General features: G+C 51.7%; 1 protein-coding gene across 1 annotated transcript in view; it reads left to right on the top strand.

Moving 5' to 3' along the window:
* Positions 1 to 4883, top strand: part of DSCAML1 (DS cell adhesion molecule like 1) — a 279877-nt gene extending 274994 nt beyond the window's left edge. The window contains exons 32-33 of the mRNA XM_034754688.1: positions 1428 to 1739; positions 3960 to 4883. Coding sequence (XP_034610579.1) covers positions 1428 to 1739; positions 3960 to 4393 — 746 coding nt within the window. The 3' untranslated portion in view covers positions 4394 to 4883. The remainder of the gene's footprint in view (positions 1 to 1427; positions 1740 to 3959) is intronic.
* The last annotated feature ends 9870 nt before the right edge of the window (positions 4884 to 14753 follow it).

Raw genomic sequence — 14753 nt, 5'->3', positions numbered from 1 at the left:
TTCCACCAGAGGAGAAATACTTCTCATGACATCATTTCATTCAGACAGACAACCAGGCCTTGCATTTCTTTGTTGCACTGTTTGCATTTTGCACACACCCACACCCACACCCACATCTTACCCACAGGTAGAGGAACTTCATTAAAATAATCCCAAACTGGATCTCTTTTACTGCCTGCTACCATTATAGGTTTTCCCTTCTAGTGGGAGAATGGTGGGGTAAATGACAAATCAATGAAGGCTACCCTCAGAAAGACCTCAACACTTCTGGAATATGCTGCCCAAACAAAACAGTTTACTTTTTTTCTACTGCCTGTCCCTCCCTTCTCCCATTTATCTCCAGACTCCTTGTCCAGATCTATTCCACCCCTTGAATTCTTGGAAACTTTGCACTTTTAGAGACAGGTAAGGGATTGACCCTGTGTACACCAATTTGCAGAGGGACAATAGAGTTGAGGTCTGTTATTTCTCCCCTCTATATATTAATTACTTGTGCTGCTAACAAGCATATTATCTCAGGAGTCACAAAGCCACAGTTTGAAAACTTCAAAACAAAGCATCTCTGAGGGTATCTATCTTCTAGACTGAGCCCCCACGGTAGATCGAAAGATTAACCTCAGTCTATACGGAAGGCCCTGGAACCCCATCAAATTGGGTCCCTAATCCATGAACTATTAGAACTCATTTACAAAACTTTCCTTACACATGACATGAATATATTGTCTCCTACTATAGAATCAGAACATATAATCCCTCTTCCATGATATCATCAAGCTATAATGTATCAATCTTAATTTAAACTCTCTAGATAAAATGCCTTTTGAAGGAAAAAACCTATCAAACATTTCTGATTTAAATAAAAAAATTGTTTTCTTTTTATCATTGATTTTTATCCACCTGCTCTGCAGTCAGTATCATGAGTGGCTGGGGCATGCACCGCTGATGCCTGAGGGCAGCATGACACACACATTCCCATCCATTCTCACAAGGGACAAGCTTGCTTACTAATGGAGAACACCACATCAAATTTTGACATTTCATTTTTCTATAAACTACACAGAAAAGTGTAGCTGTTGTGTTTTGTTTGGTTAAATAAAAAGAAGTGCATCACTTATTTGTGTATCATTTAAACTACACATTGTGTAGATAACACAAAACACTCACACAAATAAGGATACATCCTTTTAAAAAATACATACATACCAAACATTACAATATTTTAGTGGGGTTTGAGATTCTGTGTGGGTTTTTTATAGTAACATATAAAGTTTTGAAAAACGGCAGACTGCTTCATTTTAATACAGTTGTTTCAAACACAATTTAGTCAAAATCAGCCAATTCTAAGCAGCTGCACCTCGACATTCTGCACCAGTGCCACAACCCCCCCCCCCCCCCCAGATCAGACTGATTGCCTACCTTGTTTTCAGACAAAGGGCGGAACAGCATGGTGTCTACGGAGAGCGCCTCATCCACCTACGAGGAGCTGGCACGAGCCTATGAGCACGCCAAGCTCGAGGAGCAACTGCAGCACGCCAAGTTCGAGATCACAGAGTGCTTCATCTCCGATAGCTCTTCCGACCAAATGACCACGGGGACCAATGAGAACGCAGACAGCATGACGTCCATGAGCACCCCATCTGAGCCCGGTATCTGCAGGTTCACCGCCTCCCCACCCAAGCCACAGGACAGCGACAGAGGCAAGAACGTGGCAGTGCCCATCCCACACAGAGCTAACAAGAGTAAGTATCCCTCAGATGGCTAAGAGCACCCGCATCACCCCTGCAGGACTGAGGCTGCAGCGTGGCTCCTACAACCACCGAGGTCCCAGCCCCTGAGAGCTACTGCTCAGCATGGCACTGTCGTCCTGCAGAGCGCACACACAGCCCTCCTCCAGATTGGTTTTCAAGCAGCCCTGCTGTGTCGACCAACCAGGGCAGCCCATGTGAGTCTGGTAGCAGGGCAGGTGTGGCCCCGTCTGGAACACAAGTCCTCACCTACATTTGCTGCTACTGTCTGTTCCATGATTCTCCTGGTAGCTAGAACAGAAAAGAAGGGCTTATTTTACACAAGAGTTTGACCGCTATTTCCCAGTCTTTAAGGGCTCAGAGGGGAAATGATTTCTTACCGCAGCACGTGTCATCTCAGTTTTACCCCGCTACACTCTCAGCCTTTCTAAGGACAAACTGAAGCAGGGATGACAACTAGACAGAGCTGCTGCTCTCAAAAGGAGTCAAGTGCCACTGACCCTATTGCTGTCCTCTAGGTTGCACACACCTACCTAGTCCTTTGCAGCTGTTTGTTAACTTAGAGCCTTCAGGTTCACACTGTGATCAATGCTTACTAAGCCCACTAGCCTGACATGTCTGTTATAAGGTTTATTATACACCGATGATCCCTGGTAATCTACTGTTTGTGGTGTTATGTATTGGGTGCTGCTTTCAGTCCTCGCCTCTGAAATTCTAAGTTCGTTATAGTCAGAGACAGGAGGCTGGAGACATCCAGTGATGAGGAAAGGTTAAGGGCTCAGTCCTGCAAACACTGCCACCCCTGACCCCACCTTCTTGGAGCTCCATGGGACACCACAGCTATTACTCCCCCATCCATAAATATTTGTAGAATGGGGCCCTAGAAGAGCAAATGAATTTGTTTGGCTGAGTGGGGACACAGGTGAATCTCAGCACCAGAGGTTTATCCTGATAGCCCACAATTCATTAGGATACAGAACAAAGTCTGATTAATGGTGAGTGGATGGCCTCAAGCCTGCGTTCACAGGGAGCTGGGCAAGATGAGCCAATAGCATCACACCCCCTCTGACCTCTCTCTTGTGCATTCAGGGACTGACCTTTGGCTCCTATGGGGGCGGTTGCTGCCTTGCTAGCGTCAGGCCGTGCATTGCCGGATAGGGCTCACGCCACTCCAACTTGCGGAGAGATGGGGGCCAGTTTTCTGGTTTACTGGTTACTGAGCTATAGCTGCTTCCAGGGGCTGAACTCCAGCAAATTCATCCTGGGGACAGGGCTGGTATTCGCGTCTACCCCTCATGCCAGCTTTAGCATTCACCAGACCTGCATCTGCTGTGATCTGTAAAAGAGCCGCCTGCGTTTGCATTACTTCCTGATCTGCAATCTCCGGAAGGAAGCAAGACAGAAAGGGACCCCTGCTGTCCTAGACCCCCCTCTTCTGCCTTTGCGCTGATTGGGGCCTGGCTTTCCTCCTTCCCACCCCTCCTCTGACAGCTGCTGGGCTGGGGGAGGCTAGAACGAAACGATCCTCTGGAACCTCAGCCATGACGCCCGTGGGCAGAAGAGGGACTCCAGCCCCAGCAGCTGTCGCTATTTCAATTGCATTTCAGCAGCAGAGGCCCCTCAGTTCTCAACCTTCCGTTTCCTCCTGATAACACAGGGCGGATTCATCAGCTAACAGCTCTTCCCAAAATTAGAAAGAAAGACTCCTGCTCTTTCTGCAATGGAACAACATTTAAGACTCCAAGCAGTCTTATGACAGCTGCAGCCACTCAAAACACAGAGGGGCTATCCCCAAGGTACAGTAAGACACTGAAAATACCTCTTTGCAGGGTTTGTAATTTCCTTACACTTTCCTCACCGCTACTGGGCAGGGAGAGCAGCCAAATGTTTGTTAGATACTTCCTCTCTTTATAGCATGGGCTCTTTATTCATCTTCAGAGATGAGAGTATCAAATAGTGGTGCCCATAAAGAACAGGGCTCTTTCCTCTCTGATCCTGAGGAGAAAAGAGCAAAGGCAGAGCAAGGTTCCTGGGGTGAAAGCGCACACAAACCATTTGTGCCTGTGTAGAAAGAGGAGAGCTAGGAAGAGCGAAAGACAAACAGGCGCTTGTTCTCAGGCGCACACACGGGTCAGTCAGTACCCTGGCTTCCCACACTCTATGCGAAACTGCTAGGCGTTTCAAGCACCTTACCTCTGTCTTTGTTCCCTGCAGGCGATTACTGCAACCTTCCCTTGTACATGAAATCAGAAGCATTCTTCCGCAAGCCTGACATCCACGATCCTTGTCCAGTGGTCCCGCCCAGGGAAGCCTCCATCCGAAACCTAGCCAGGGCTTATCACACGCAAGCGAGGCATCTGACGCTAGACCCAGGCAGCAAGCCTTTGGGCCTGGCGCACCCGGGCTCCTCCACAACTACTTTACCTCAAAGAACTCTCACCATGCCTGTCTCGGCAAACTCCACTTCTGCTGCTGCTTCCGCTCCTGCCGCCGATCCCGCTCCTGCCACCAGCGCTGAGCCACGCATGCCCACACACACCAAAATGGGAGGCTCTAGAGACTCTTTACTAGAAATGAGCACATCCGGTATAGGGAGATCTCAAAAACAAGGGGCTGGAGCATACTCCAAATCCTACACTCTTGTGTAGGAAATGAGAAAACCAATTTAAAAAAACTGCTGGTTTCCTGCATTATTTATATTGAAATAAAATAAACTCTTGTACATAATGAACTCTTTTGTATAAATGAAACTATTTTCTTCTTCTCCAGAACTGAAAAAGAAGCCGGGGCACAAAGAATTTGATGTTACAGATTTAAAAAAATATATATATGTGATCTTATATATATTTCACATCTATTTGAAAGGGGCACAAAGAGACTCAGCGATTTTTTCCCTGATATTATTGGTGGTTTTGAAAAGCAAATTCTCAAAGACATTGCATGCTGTTTACTGTTCTGAAAACAACAGGAGTTGCTTTGATTTGCAAATGCTTATGTGTTAATACCTTTTTCTATGAAAAAACCCAGCGCCGTGTGCAATAAAAGTTATGTTTATATGTTGGAGTTTTCCACTTGATTCAAGCCTCAGGATTGCACTAGAAGTGGACTGGGTTGGGAGAAGAACTCAGAATTGCTGAGAGAAGGGTTTAGTGCTCTTGGCACTTTGCACATCTGCCTAAAAACCACGGCTGTACCATTTTAGCCAGGACTCGAAGCCTGCAGGGAGGCATGGAATGGAGAGACACAAGCCAATCCATGACAGATCAGGAGCCTCTTCCCCATCCCGTGCTGTCCAGAGGGCAAGTGTCAGGCCACCTGGGGGCACCAGAAATTGCAAGGGCATATGCTTTCTTGCCTACCTTTTGTCTTGCTTCTCGGTAGTAGCTGTGAGCCTGCAGCAGGGAACGGAGCCGGCACATCACCTGTCTGCAGACATAGTGCCCCACTGGCTCCGAGTCAGCTGGGCAAACTCACTGAGGAAGAAACCAGTGGCACTACAGTGAGGTGCAAGGACACTGCCAGATATGTACGAGGCTTGGCAGCCTGGCTATGGTCCAAGTCCCGTAAAGGCACGTGCCAGGGCAGCATTCTAGGACTTCAAGAGGACTCCCTGTAGGAATGGGTCTGAACTGGGTACAGGCAAACCTCAAAGATACGAACACCAGAGTTACAGACTTACCAGTCAACCAGCCACCCTCTGGGACTGGAAGTAATCAGGCAACAGCAGAGAGAGAGAGACACACAAAGCAAATACTTCACTGCCTTGAGGCTTCAGCCCCCCCAGGGGTGCCAAGACATGGGGTGTGCCAGTTTCAGACCCAGCACTCCCTCCATAGCCAAAGCCCCGAAGCCCAGTGCACCCCACCCCCAGCTGAAACCAGGAGTGGAGCTGTGGGGAGCCCCAAGCCCCCCACAGAGCAGAAGCCCCAAGCCCCAGTGTCCCCCCAGGTCTAAAGCCCTGAGCCATGGTGCTTCCAAGGCTCAGAAGCCCTGACGCCCACCTGACACTCCAAGAGGCTGAAGTCCATAACACATCATTCAGAGTTACGGACAAGTTCCATTTCTGAGGTTCTGCTGTAGTTCTCATTTGACACCAGAGCAGGTGCAGCGTGTGAAGTCCAGTGCTGTTCTAGCCGCCCTATCCGAGTAGTGCTGCGGCTCTCTGCAGACAGAGCTGCTCTTCCAGAGCAGAGACTTGGACTCTTGCAACCCTTTCCTTTCTCAACAGGAGCGAGGGAGGTCGCTGCCTACACAAGCGAATGAAATGCCAAACGTGTAACATTCTTCATCAGAGAAAAGATGCACGTGTGACATGGGATTATTACAGTCCAGGAGAAGAGATTTAAAAAAAAAAAAAAAAAAAATCCTGGCTAAAGTTATTTGGGAGATGACATTTTCTACATTTCCTTACACCGTTAATAGATTTTTAGTCTTACTGTAGAACCTAATTTTCCAAGGGCAGTTTTGCTCTGAAACACAGATTAGAGTGTAACTATTGAAATTCCATACACAGGACAATGGAGCTTGGTTCCTATCTAGAACATTCCAACAGTATTTTAGATTCTGCTCTGGGATGGACGCTGCTAGCAGCTGTCAAGAGAGCCCTTTGGGGCTGCCCACTGATCGCTTCCAGCACGCAGGGTACTGGGTTTGGCTAGAGGAGGAGCGGGTTGGCAGGAGCTGAAGGGAGATCTCCTTCACAGGTCAGGGCTTGGCCAGGATAGGTTGAGAGGCCGCCTGTGTGAGGACAGGCTGAACCTGGGGGGGGGAAATGGAGGCTGCTGCAGGCGCTCCAACAGACCCAGCAGGCGGAGCATCAAGCCCCACGGGGATGGCAGGCATTTGGAGAGTTCCTGGAGGAGCACACCCCCGTACAACAGCAGTTATTACAGACTCTGATAAGTCCCACCATGGGGAAGGGAAGTCGAGGGGGGCTGGGCCCAGGGAGGATCCCATTGCCTTTGTACTGACTTTCAAAAGAACTGCTGGGGTAGAGAATTGTGGGCATATGGTTAGCCCTTGCCTGTCGGGAGAAGCCCAAGTGCTTACCTGGCATTGAGCAAAGAGCAGGCCAAGAACTATGAGGTGCTACATGCGGCTATATTTAACCATGTAGGTTTGTGTCAGCCAAAGGATACCGGCAAAAATATAGGGCAGCCAGGTGGACGTAGGGGGTAAGGCCCAGAGCATTTGCACAGATTGGGCCTGATTGGGCCAACGACTGGCTGAGGCAAGATGTGGAAGCGGCCCTGGATGCTGTGTTATTACGCAGAGCCTTCCACTAGGGTCTGGGTCAGGAGACACCAACCAGAGACGATGGAGACAGTGGCAAAATTGGCCGAGGAGCGTTCCAAGATTTTCCAAGAAAAGCTGCTTGTCCGACACCAGCAGGGGAAGGAGGCAGGTGAGATGCCTCAAGCAGTACGAGCTGCAAGCGTGGGACAGGAAGGCCACTTGGCCAGACGGGGTAGAACCTGCTAGCAGCGCAGGGGGAAAGGCCATATGGAGTGGGACAGCTCATAGACGGAATGGGATCTGGGGGAACGTTGTGGCTGGACTGGGGTGATGGGAAGCTCTCAGAAGGGCGTGAGAACTATTCCGGTAAGGGTGGGCTGGTAACCGGAGATGGGGTTATTTCTTCGGAGGCCAATTACTCACGCTTGCAGAGCAGGCTGGTTACATCGCGGTGGTTTTGAGAGGGGTACATGCTCTAGGAATGGAGCGTTTACACAGGGAGGAAAAAGCCTTCTCCAGCGGCATCATCCCAGTAGAGGTGTGCGGGAGGGTCAGTCCCCCCATCCCGGGGTTGTGGGGACTGATTGGAACCCATTCCCTTTAAGGATGTGAAGAGAGGCACACTGGAGGGCACCTCAATGGATGGTAGGAGAAAAAGGGGTCAGCATAGGACCCACAAGCAGGGGGATAGGAGTAAAAACCTAGACAAATACCAATGAACCAAGCACACAGGGCCCAGATGGGAAATGCTGGAGAATGGGGGACCTGTACAAGGACAAACCAAAGGAAGAGACGGGACAAACCCCCAGTTGGAGGCTGAGAGGAGGTGGATCCCGGAGGACTTACTAGCTAACGGAGCAAAGACCATCAGACTGCGAGATGCTGGTTGGGAAAACGCCAGTGTGCGCTCTACGAAGGATGGGACAGACACAGGGCAAAAGTCTGTGGGATGCCCCTGTGGGTCGAAAGAGTCTCAGGGTAGACGCCCACCCAAGGAATGTTCATTCTGTGGATGGAGAATGGGAGATGGTCCACAGGAGTCAGACTAAGGGAACTCCACAGGCTGTGAGGGACCACTGCCCTCCATAAAGAAGGGAGAGCACTGACCAGGAGGAAGCTGATCCCCATTAGAAAAGGGGGTCCTAGCTAAGGCTGTACTAACATGACACAAAGCTCCCCCCAGGAACTCTGTTCGTGCCAGCAAGGAGTGGGGGGAGGGGGGGGGGCAGGCCAGGCCAGGCCAGGCTTCGTCAGAATGCCAGAACAAGCTACTCAGTTGGAAATACCCTCAGGCCTGTGAAGAGACGGGCTGATGCAGGGGGGGCAAATGCCAGTTCCTCCTCTGTACCCTGCTGGGAATGGGAACAGCAATTCTCCAGTGGCTGAATGCAGAGTTCTAGCTGCATGCCCAAGAGCAGGCAGGTTTGTAGAGGTGGTGGCTGCTGTTTCCCTTTGCGTTTTGGGGCTGGAGGGATGTCTCGCTTGTCTCCACCCAGGCAGGGGTTGGGTTTGACTGTGCTGGTCTGCAGAGACACTAAGGGCAGCATTCTCCACCTGCAAACCCACTGCCTGCCACCTTCCCGGCCTACGTACTCAGTGAAGGGTTTGAGTTCTGCTGTACCATAGGAGGGGTGCTCGGACTGTGCATCTGGCGAGAGGCAGAGGGCTGCATCCAACTGGCACAGATCAATACTGGTTTCAAAAACAGATGCCCACAGCCGTTGCCTGCTCCTCTGCCTTTAACATCAGCAGCAAACACCAGGAGTTTGAGCAGGTTGGTCTTCACCCTAAGTTACAAAGAAGGCAGCCACAGGCTCTTCATATACTCGTCACTTTGCTGAGCATCAAGTTGTTAGGACTAGCACTTTGTCTATGCTTTATTCACTGATCTCAAAGCACTGTACAGAAGTAGGGAAACTGAGGCAGAGAGGGACAAATTTAAACAGGTGCACGTGGCAAGACACGGACTACAGGTCTGCTGCCTACCAGTGCCGTGCTCTAACCACTGGGACACGTTACGTTTTCGCATCCTGGCAGACCACCACCACGGCAATGTTTTCCAAGCAGCAAGTGTGATAAGAACAACCCGCAGCCCCTAGCAAACGTGCTAAAGCGAGACAGTCAGGTTAGATTTAAAATAAAGGCTGTGCCCAATCCTTACTGAGAAACCCCACTGTTATCAGAATAGATCACCACGCTTCAAATCCCATACGTTTCAGCCTGGATGCTGGTTAGATTTTACACCGAGACCAGTCACCTGCGTGCTTCTAGTCACCTTCTGGTTCTCCCCATTAGACCAAGGCAGGAACGTTTACAAGCAAACTAACATGGTTCCACAACCTTGAAAACCATTTCTACTACTATTGAACAGGTCAGAAACAATGTACAGGCACAAGTCCGAAGTGGAGGGCCCCGTAATCACCCCTGGCATCAGCACAGTGCTATAGTCGGAGACCACGTGTTCCTTTGAGGTCTGAAATTTCAACCCAGAACTGCAAATGAAACAACAAGAATACTCTCTGCCGTTTGACCAAGTGGGTTGGCAAAAATCAAGAAAGGCAGGAGACTAGATTGTCACGTCTTTATTATCATGTAGCTGGTACAAATCTCAATCCTACATTCTAACAAGGATTCTCCATGGTACTTTCCCATGCACCTACAGGCCTTGGCATTGCACCGCTTTATCCAATCTGGATTGGTGTCCACCACTAGAGAAAGATGGGGAAATAGCTCAGCCCCATTTACTGGTGCTATAAGAGGCATATCGTTGTAGGAAATTACAAGCCAGCATTTCAGGGGAGGAGAGAGTTGTCTAAAGGACGTCAAGTCAAACTGGCCAATCTTTAATTCCCTATTGTTTCACCTGCCTTAAAACATGGGAGATGCAAGACAATATTGAGTGAAAAAAATCCAAGTTTGACAGGTCATGAATGTAGTGTCCCCGTTACCTGGTGTTTGTGCCGCACCCAGAACAAGAGGCCCTGATCCTGGCCGAGTGCCTCCACAATACAAGTAACAAAGACTCTATTAGGCTTTCACTAGCTCTTGTTTAACAACCGGCTGTGCAATAATAGCGGGAGAACAAGCGGTCACTAGCCCATGGCTTGGAACGAGTATGTAGGAGATCAGAGTTCAAGAGGCAGACAGAGGCAGGAAAAAGAAGGTGCAGAACTACTGTGGCGAGGAGACAACCCAGAGACAGTAACACCCTCACGGAGCAGTGACATTGGGCTTTACGTATTTACAGCATTTTACAAGCTTTGACTAACACAGCACACGGCTGGGGGTGCAGCAGCATTCGTGGCTACGTGGGAGAGAGCTAGGTCAGCCTGCAGCTGGGGGCATTGGGGGAGGGGGGAGCTAGAGATGGGGGACCAGGAGCACTCAAGGAGGGTTAAGGGCCAGAGTCCATTGTGGGCACTGCACAGAATCACTCAGCCACAGCAAGGAGGCAGCTGAGACCCTTCTCAAGGGGCCAGAGCAACACAGTTCAACAGTAGCAAGATCTTGTGCACAAGAAGCCTCATAGGTCACCTTGCCTGTCCCCTGCCCCCAGGCAGGGGCGGCTCTCTGTCTTTTGCCACCCCAAGCACGGCAGTCAGGCGGCTTTCGGCGGCATGCCTGCGGGAGGTCTGCCGGTCCCGCCTTCGGCGTACCCACCGCCGAATTACCGCCGAAACCACGGGACCGGTGGACCTCCTGCAGGCATGCCGCCAAAGGCAGCCTGACTGCCGCCCTCACGGCGACTGGCACGCCACCCCCCGCGGCTTGCCACCCCAGGCACGTGCTTGGTGCTGCCCCTGCCCCCAGGGCAGAGTATCTCCCACTTCCAACTGTTGGAGTGGTGCAATGCACCAGCGTTTAGAATTCCCTGACGTTTGTTCTAACGTAACCGGCCAACCCATCCTGACCCCTCACTCGAAGTTCTCACTGCACTTCCTGGGTTACCCAATGCAGATACACATCCCAGGGCTTCACACCTTTACCCTGCTCCCCGCAGATCCCCCACTGCCACTCCTCAAAAACATTGTCCTCTTACACAACTCTCAGAGAGACAGGGACCCCACACACGGTCTCTATTGCGTGCACGGCTCTGGCCCAGTGCCGAGGCACTGCAAACTCCTCCAGGCGAGCCGGGGGTCTCTCACTTGGCCTAGCTAGAGAACAGCGGTGGGACTAGCCCCATGTCGGGCGGGAGCGATTAGCCAGGGGAAGGACTGTAGGTTAGGGTGACATCACAGGAGAAAGGAGACAGGGAAGATCCATCAACCGTGTATCGAGTTAATTGCAGGGGCGGTGGTCAGCATCCACACGGGGGGGCAGTGAAGACAGACAGACACACCTCCAACCTACACCCCGTGACAGTGCTCCCCAGGAAAGTCATTAGCTCACAGTCTGCATCTGCAGGTCCCGTTTCCCTGCCCGCTGCGGCTCACGAAGACTGGCTGGCTCCTGGGGTGGCAAGTCCAGTGCACAAGCTGGTTCGGGGATCCCAGACGCACCGGGGCAGCTCTGAAAGCGTTTTAGCCGAGCTCCAAGGGAGAGACCCAGGCCGAGGCCTAAAGGAAGGCTGCTCACGAGCAGAGATTTAAAAGCAACAAGCTCAGAGCTGCGAGAGCAGCGTAACCAGCCTGCTAAGGACTCCGCCCAAATGAGCCTTCCCAGCCCTTGCTCAGTGACAAGCGCTCAGCCCATTAGACCCAGCTGCACTAGCCTGCCGCAGACGCCCTGCCCAGGTCAGGGCCTAGCCCCCTCCCCCAGGCCTGGCAGAGGGAGACGTCTGGGTTTCATGTATTTTGAAAATAAAATAGCAACAAAATTTAAAAACAGAGATGGAAATGAGAACCAGCTCAAAGGGGCATTAGGAGCAACTAACCCTTTGGATGCTGCAGACAAGGATGAGCCTGGAAATTCCCTCCCTGCCAGAAGACCTGACCCTCTCCCCCGTGAACTCCCCAGCAAGCACCCCGTCCCTCTCCCCATTTCCCATGTGACCCAACCCCAGCCACCCCAATTCCCCCCTCCCTTGCTCAGGGCATTTGCAAGCACCTCCTTTCTATGCCTCTCCCAGCTGCTCAACCCACCCCCGTGACCGCCACGACCCCTCCCAGCTCCTCTTACCACAAACCCCTACCACCCCTGATGCCAGTTCCCCCTTCCCCCAAGTAACCTGGGCCCCTCTCTCTAGCTTCTGTCCTACTCTGGGCCCTGCTGCGGCTCCAGGAGACAGACCTGCTCCCACAAGGGCTCCAGAGCAGGCAGGACATGCCCTGGCACGCCACGTTAGTTATTACAGGGACATGGGACTTCTACCTCCTGCCCAGTCAACTGCTGCCACATGGCCAGACGGTGGAGCTGGCCCAAGAGCTCCGGTTCACCATGGAGGGATTAATTCCAGATCTAGCAGCTCATGGTGGCACCAGCACCTGTCCCACGAGAGGCCACAGTGAACCTAGCTCGGCACGGCACAGCACTCAGGGAGGGGAGTCCTGCCCTACGCCAATTTCAGACAGGCCCAGATGCTTAGAGATGCTAGATGTGGCCCCCCTATTCCCTCCCACCCACCTCCTTGGGTGCGAGAGGCCAGAAAGATGGGAAAAGAGTAGTGTGCAAAAACGAGCACCTACATCCCACCAATGGGCACTCGGACACTCCAGCACCGAAGACGGCGTTAGGGTTCTGGAGCCCCAATTAGCACCCACAAATCTGAGATTTGGGCCTGCAGGTCTCAAAGCTGGGCTCCGTGTCAGTCTCTGGACTCCAATTCCCATCCAGTCAAACACTTGCTCTCCCTGCGCCCTGTTCAGACCCCCGGCTGGGGCTGTGATACGTGGGGATGGGCTTGTCACGAGGCTTGCAATTGAGGGCCAGCGTAGACACCCTGACAAACACGGACACGTCTCTAAACCTCTGCACACAGGCAGCGCTATTGAGAAGGAAGCAGACAGCAGGCTAGTGTGGATCCAGGGAGCCACCACAACAGTGACCGAAAAACTTCTCATTCACAAGGAAAACCAACACAACAACACATAAGAAAGGGATCCCGGCCACGGCTATTTCTTCTCCCGCTTGTGCTGCTGGTATTTCCTGTAGTGGGTCTGGATGGTGACGGCAGCCCGCTCGGTCGGGTCACACAAGCACTCGCTCTTGCTGCTCGAATCAGGAACCACGTTACCTAGGGAGACAGGCAAAGAACACGATGAATCCAACAGCCTGGGCACGTGCTGGTGAAAGGCACCGGCGACAGCCCTGCAGGCAAGGACAGCAGAGCCCTGCCAGCGCGGCCCCGCTGACCACTCCTAGGGACGAGAGGGAATTCAGTGTACGTGGCCCAGGCCAGCCTCTGCTTTGCCAACACCACCAGCAAGGGACCCAGGTCGTGCCATCAGTCAGTGGGTCTTCTGGCACGTGGGTGCTTGTCCACTGGGAACAACCCTTTGAACCAGGGCTACAAGTCAGACATCAGGTGGCAACGGTCAGTCGCTACCAAACAAGACTGACCGTAACTGATCGGCCTCGAGGCCAAAGACCCTAGTGCCCCATTGCCAAGACTGGGTCCGGCCTTCTGCCCCCGAGTGATGGGCAGACCTCGGAGCTGGGAATTCTGCTGCACTCTCACACAAGCCTCCGCGTGTCTGGGAGGGGCAGGGCCGGCGATCTAATTCCTCTAATTCCATGCGGACAACTCGCAGGCCTCTGCTCCCGCACAGTAATGGAGGCAGGGCTCTTATCTGCCACCCGTCCATACGACATCCTTAATCTGCCGCTCATCTCTCCAGGCCAACAACAACAGGCGGCCACATTTCTGCAGAACAAAACCAGCCCAGCCAGCCAACCGGGGCCGACCCAGGGTTCTTAACCGCACTTATCCCCCCCCGCACAGCTGGTCTCGTTAGAGTGTGCTGGGGAGTCCCGAGTGGCCGACAAGGATGGGAATTGCTCCTGGTGGGAGTTCCTCACAGAGGACAGCATTCAGGGATCTCAACACTGAACACAACTGGAAGGAGACACCAGTTCTCTCTTTTTAACTGTGAATTTAGCGCTGGGGAGAGTAGCTGGGTCGATGACCCTGGAGAGACTCATGCGCCTTATTTAACCACAGATCAGACAGCAAAGGCCATCATGGCCCACTGAATTCCCAGCACTTCTCTTAGCATCAGGAAGCCTCTGACAAGGTCCCACTCCAAAGGCTCCTAAGCAAAGTAAGCTATCATGGGAAAAGAGGGAAGGGGTCTCCTGGATCCGTAACTGGTTCAAAGACAGGATGCAAAGGGTAGGAATGAATTATCAGTTTTCACAGTGACAAGTGGCAAAAGCGGGGCGTCCAAAGGATCTGTACCGGGACGTGTGTTGTTCAACGTATTCATGAATGATCTGGAAAAAGGGGTAAACAGCGAGGTGGTAAAATTTGCAGCCAATACAAAATTACTCAAGACAGTTAAGTTCAAAGCGGACTGTGAAGAGTTACAAAGGGATCTCACTAAACTGGGCAACAAAATGGCAGATAAGTGAAAAGTAATGGAAAACAATCCCAAATATATACACAAAATGATGGGGTCTAAATTAGCGGTTGCTACTCAAGAAAGAGATCGTGGAGTCATTGCGGATAGTTCTCTGAAATCATCCACTCGCTGTGCAGAGGCAGTCAAAAAAGCAAAGAGACTGTTAGGTAGCATTAGGAAAGGGATAGATAAAACAGAAAATATCATAATGCCACTACGTAAATCCATGGTATGCCCACACCTTAAATACTGCATGCAGTTCTGGTCGCCC

This window comes from Trachemys scripta, chromosome 21, assembly GCF_013100865.1.
Source record: "Trachemys scripta elegans isolate TJP31775 chromosome 21, CAS_Tse_1.0, whole genome shotgun sequence".
NCBI lineage: Eukaryota > Metazoa > Chordata > Testudines > Emydidae > Trachemys > Trachemys scripta.
The sequence above is the reverse complement of the archived record's forward strand: the minus strand, read 5'-3'. Positions and strand labels throughout refer to the sequence as shown.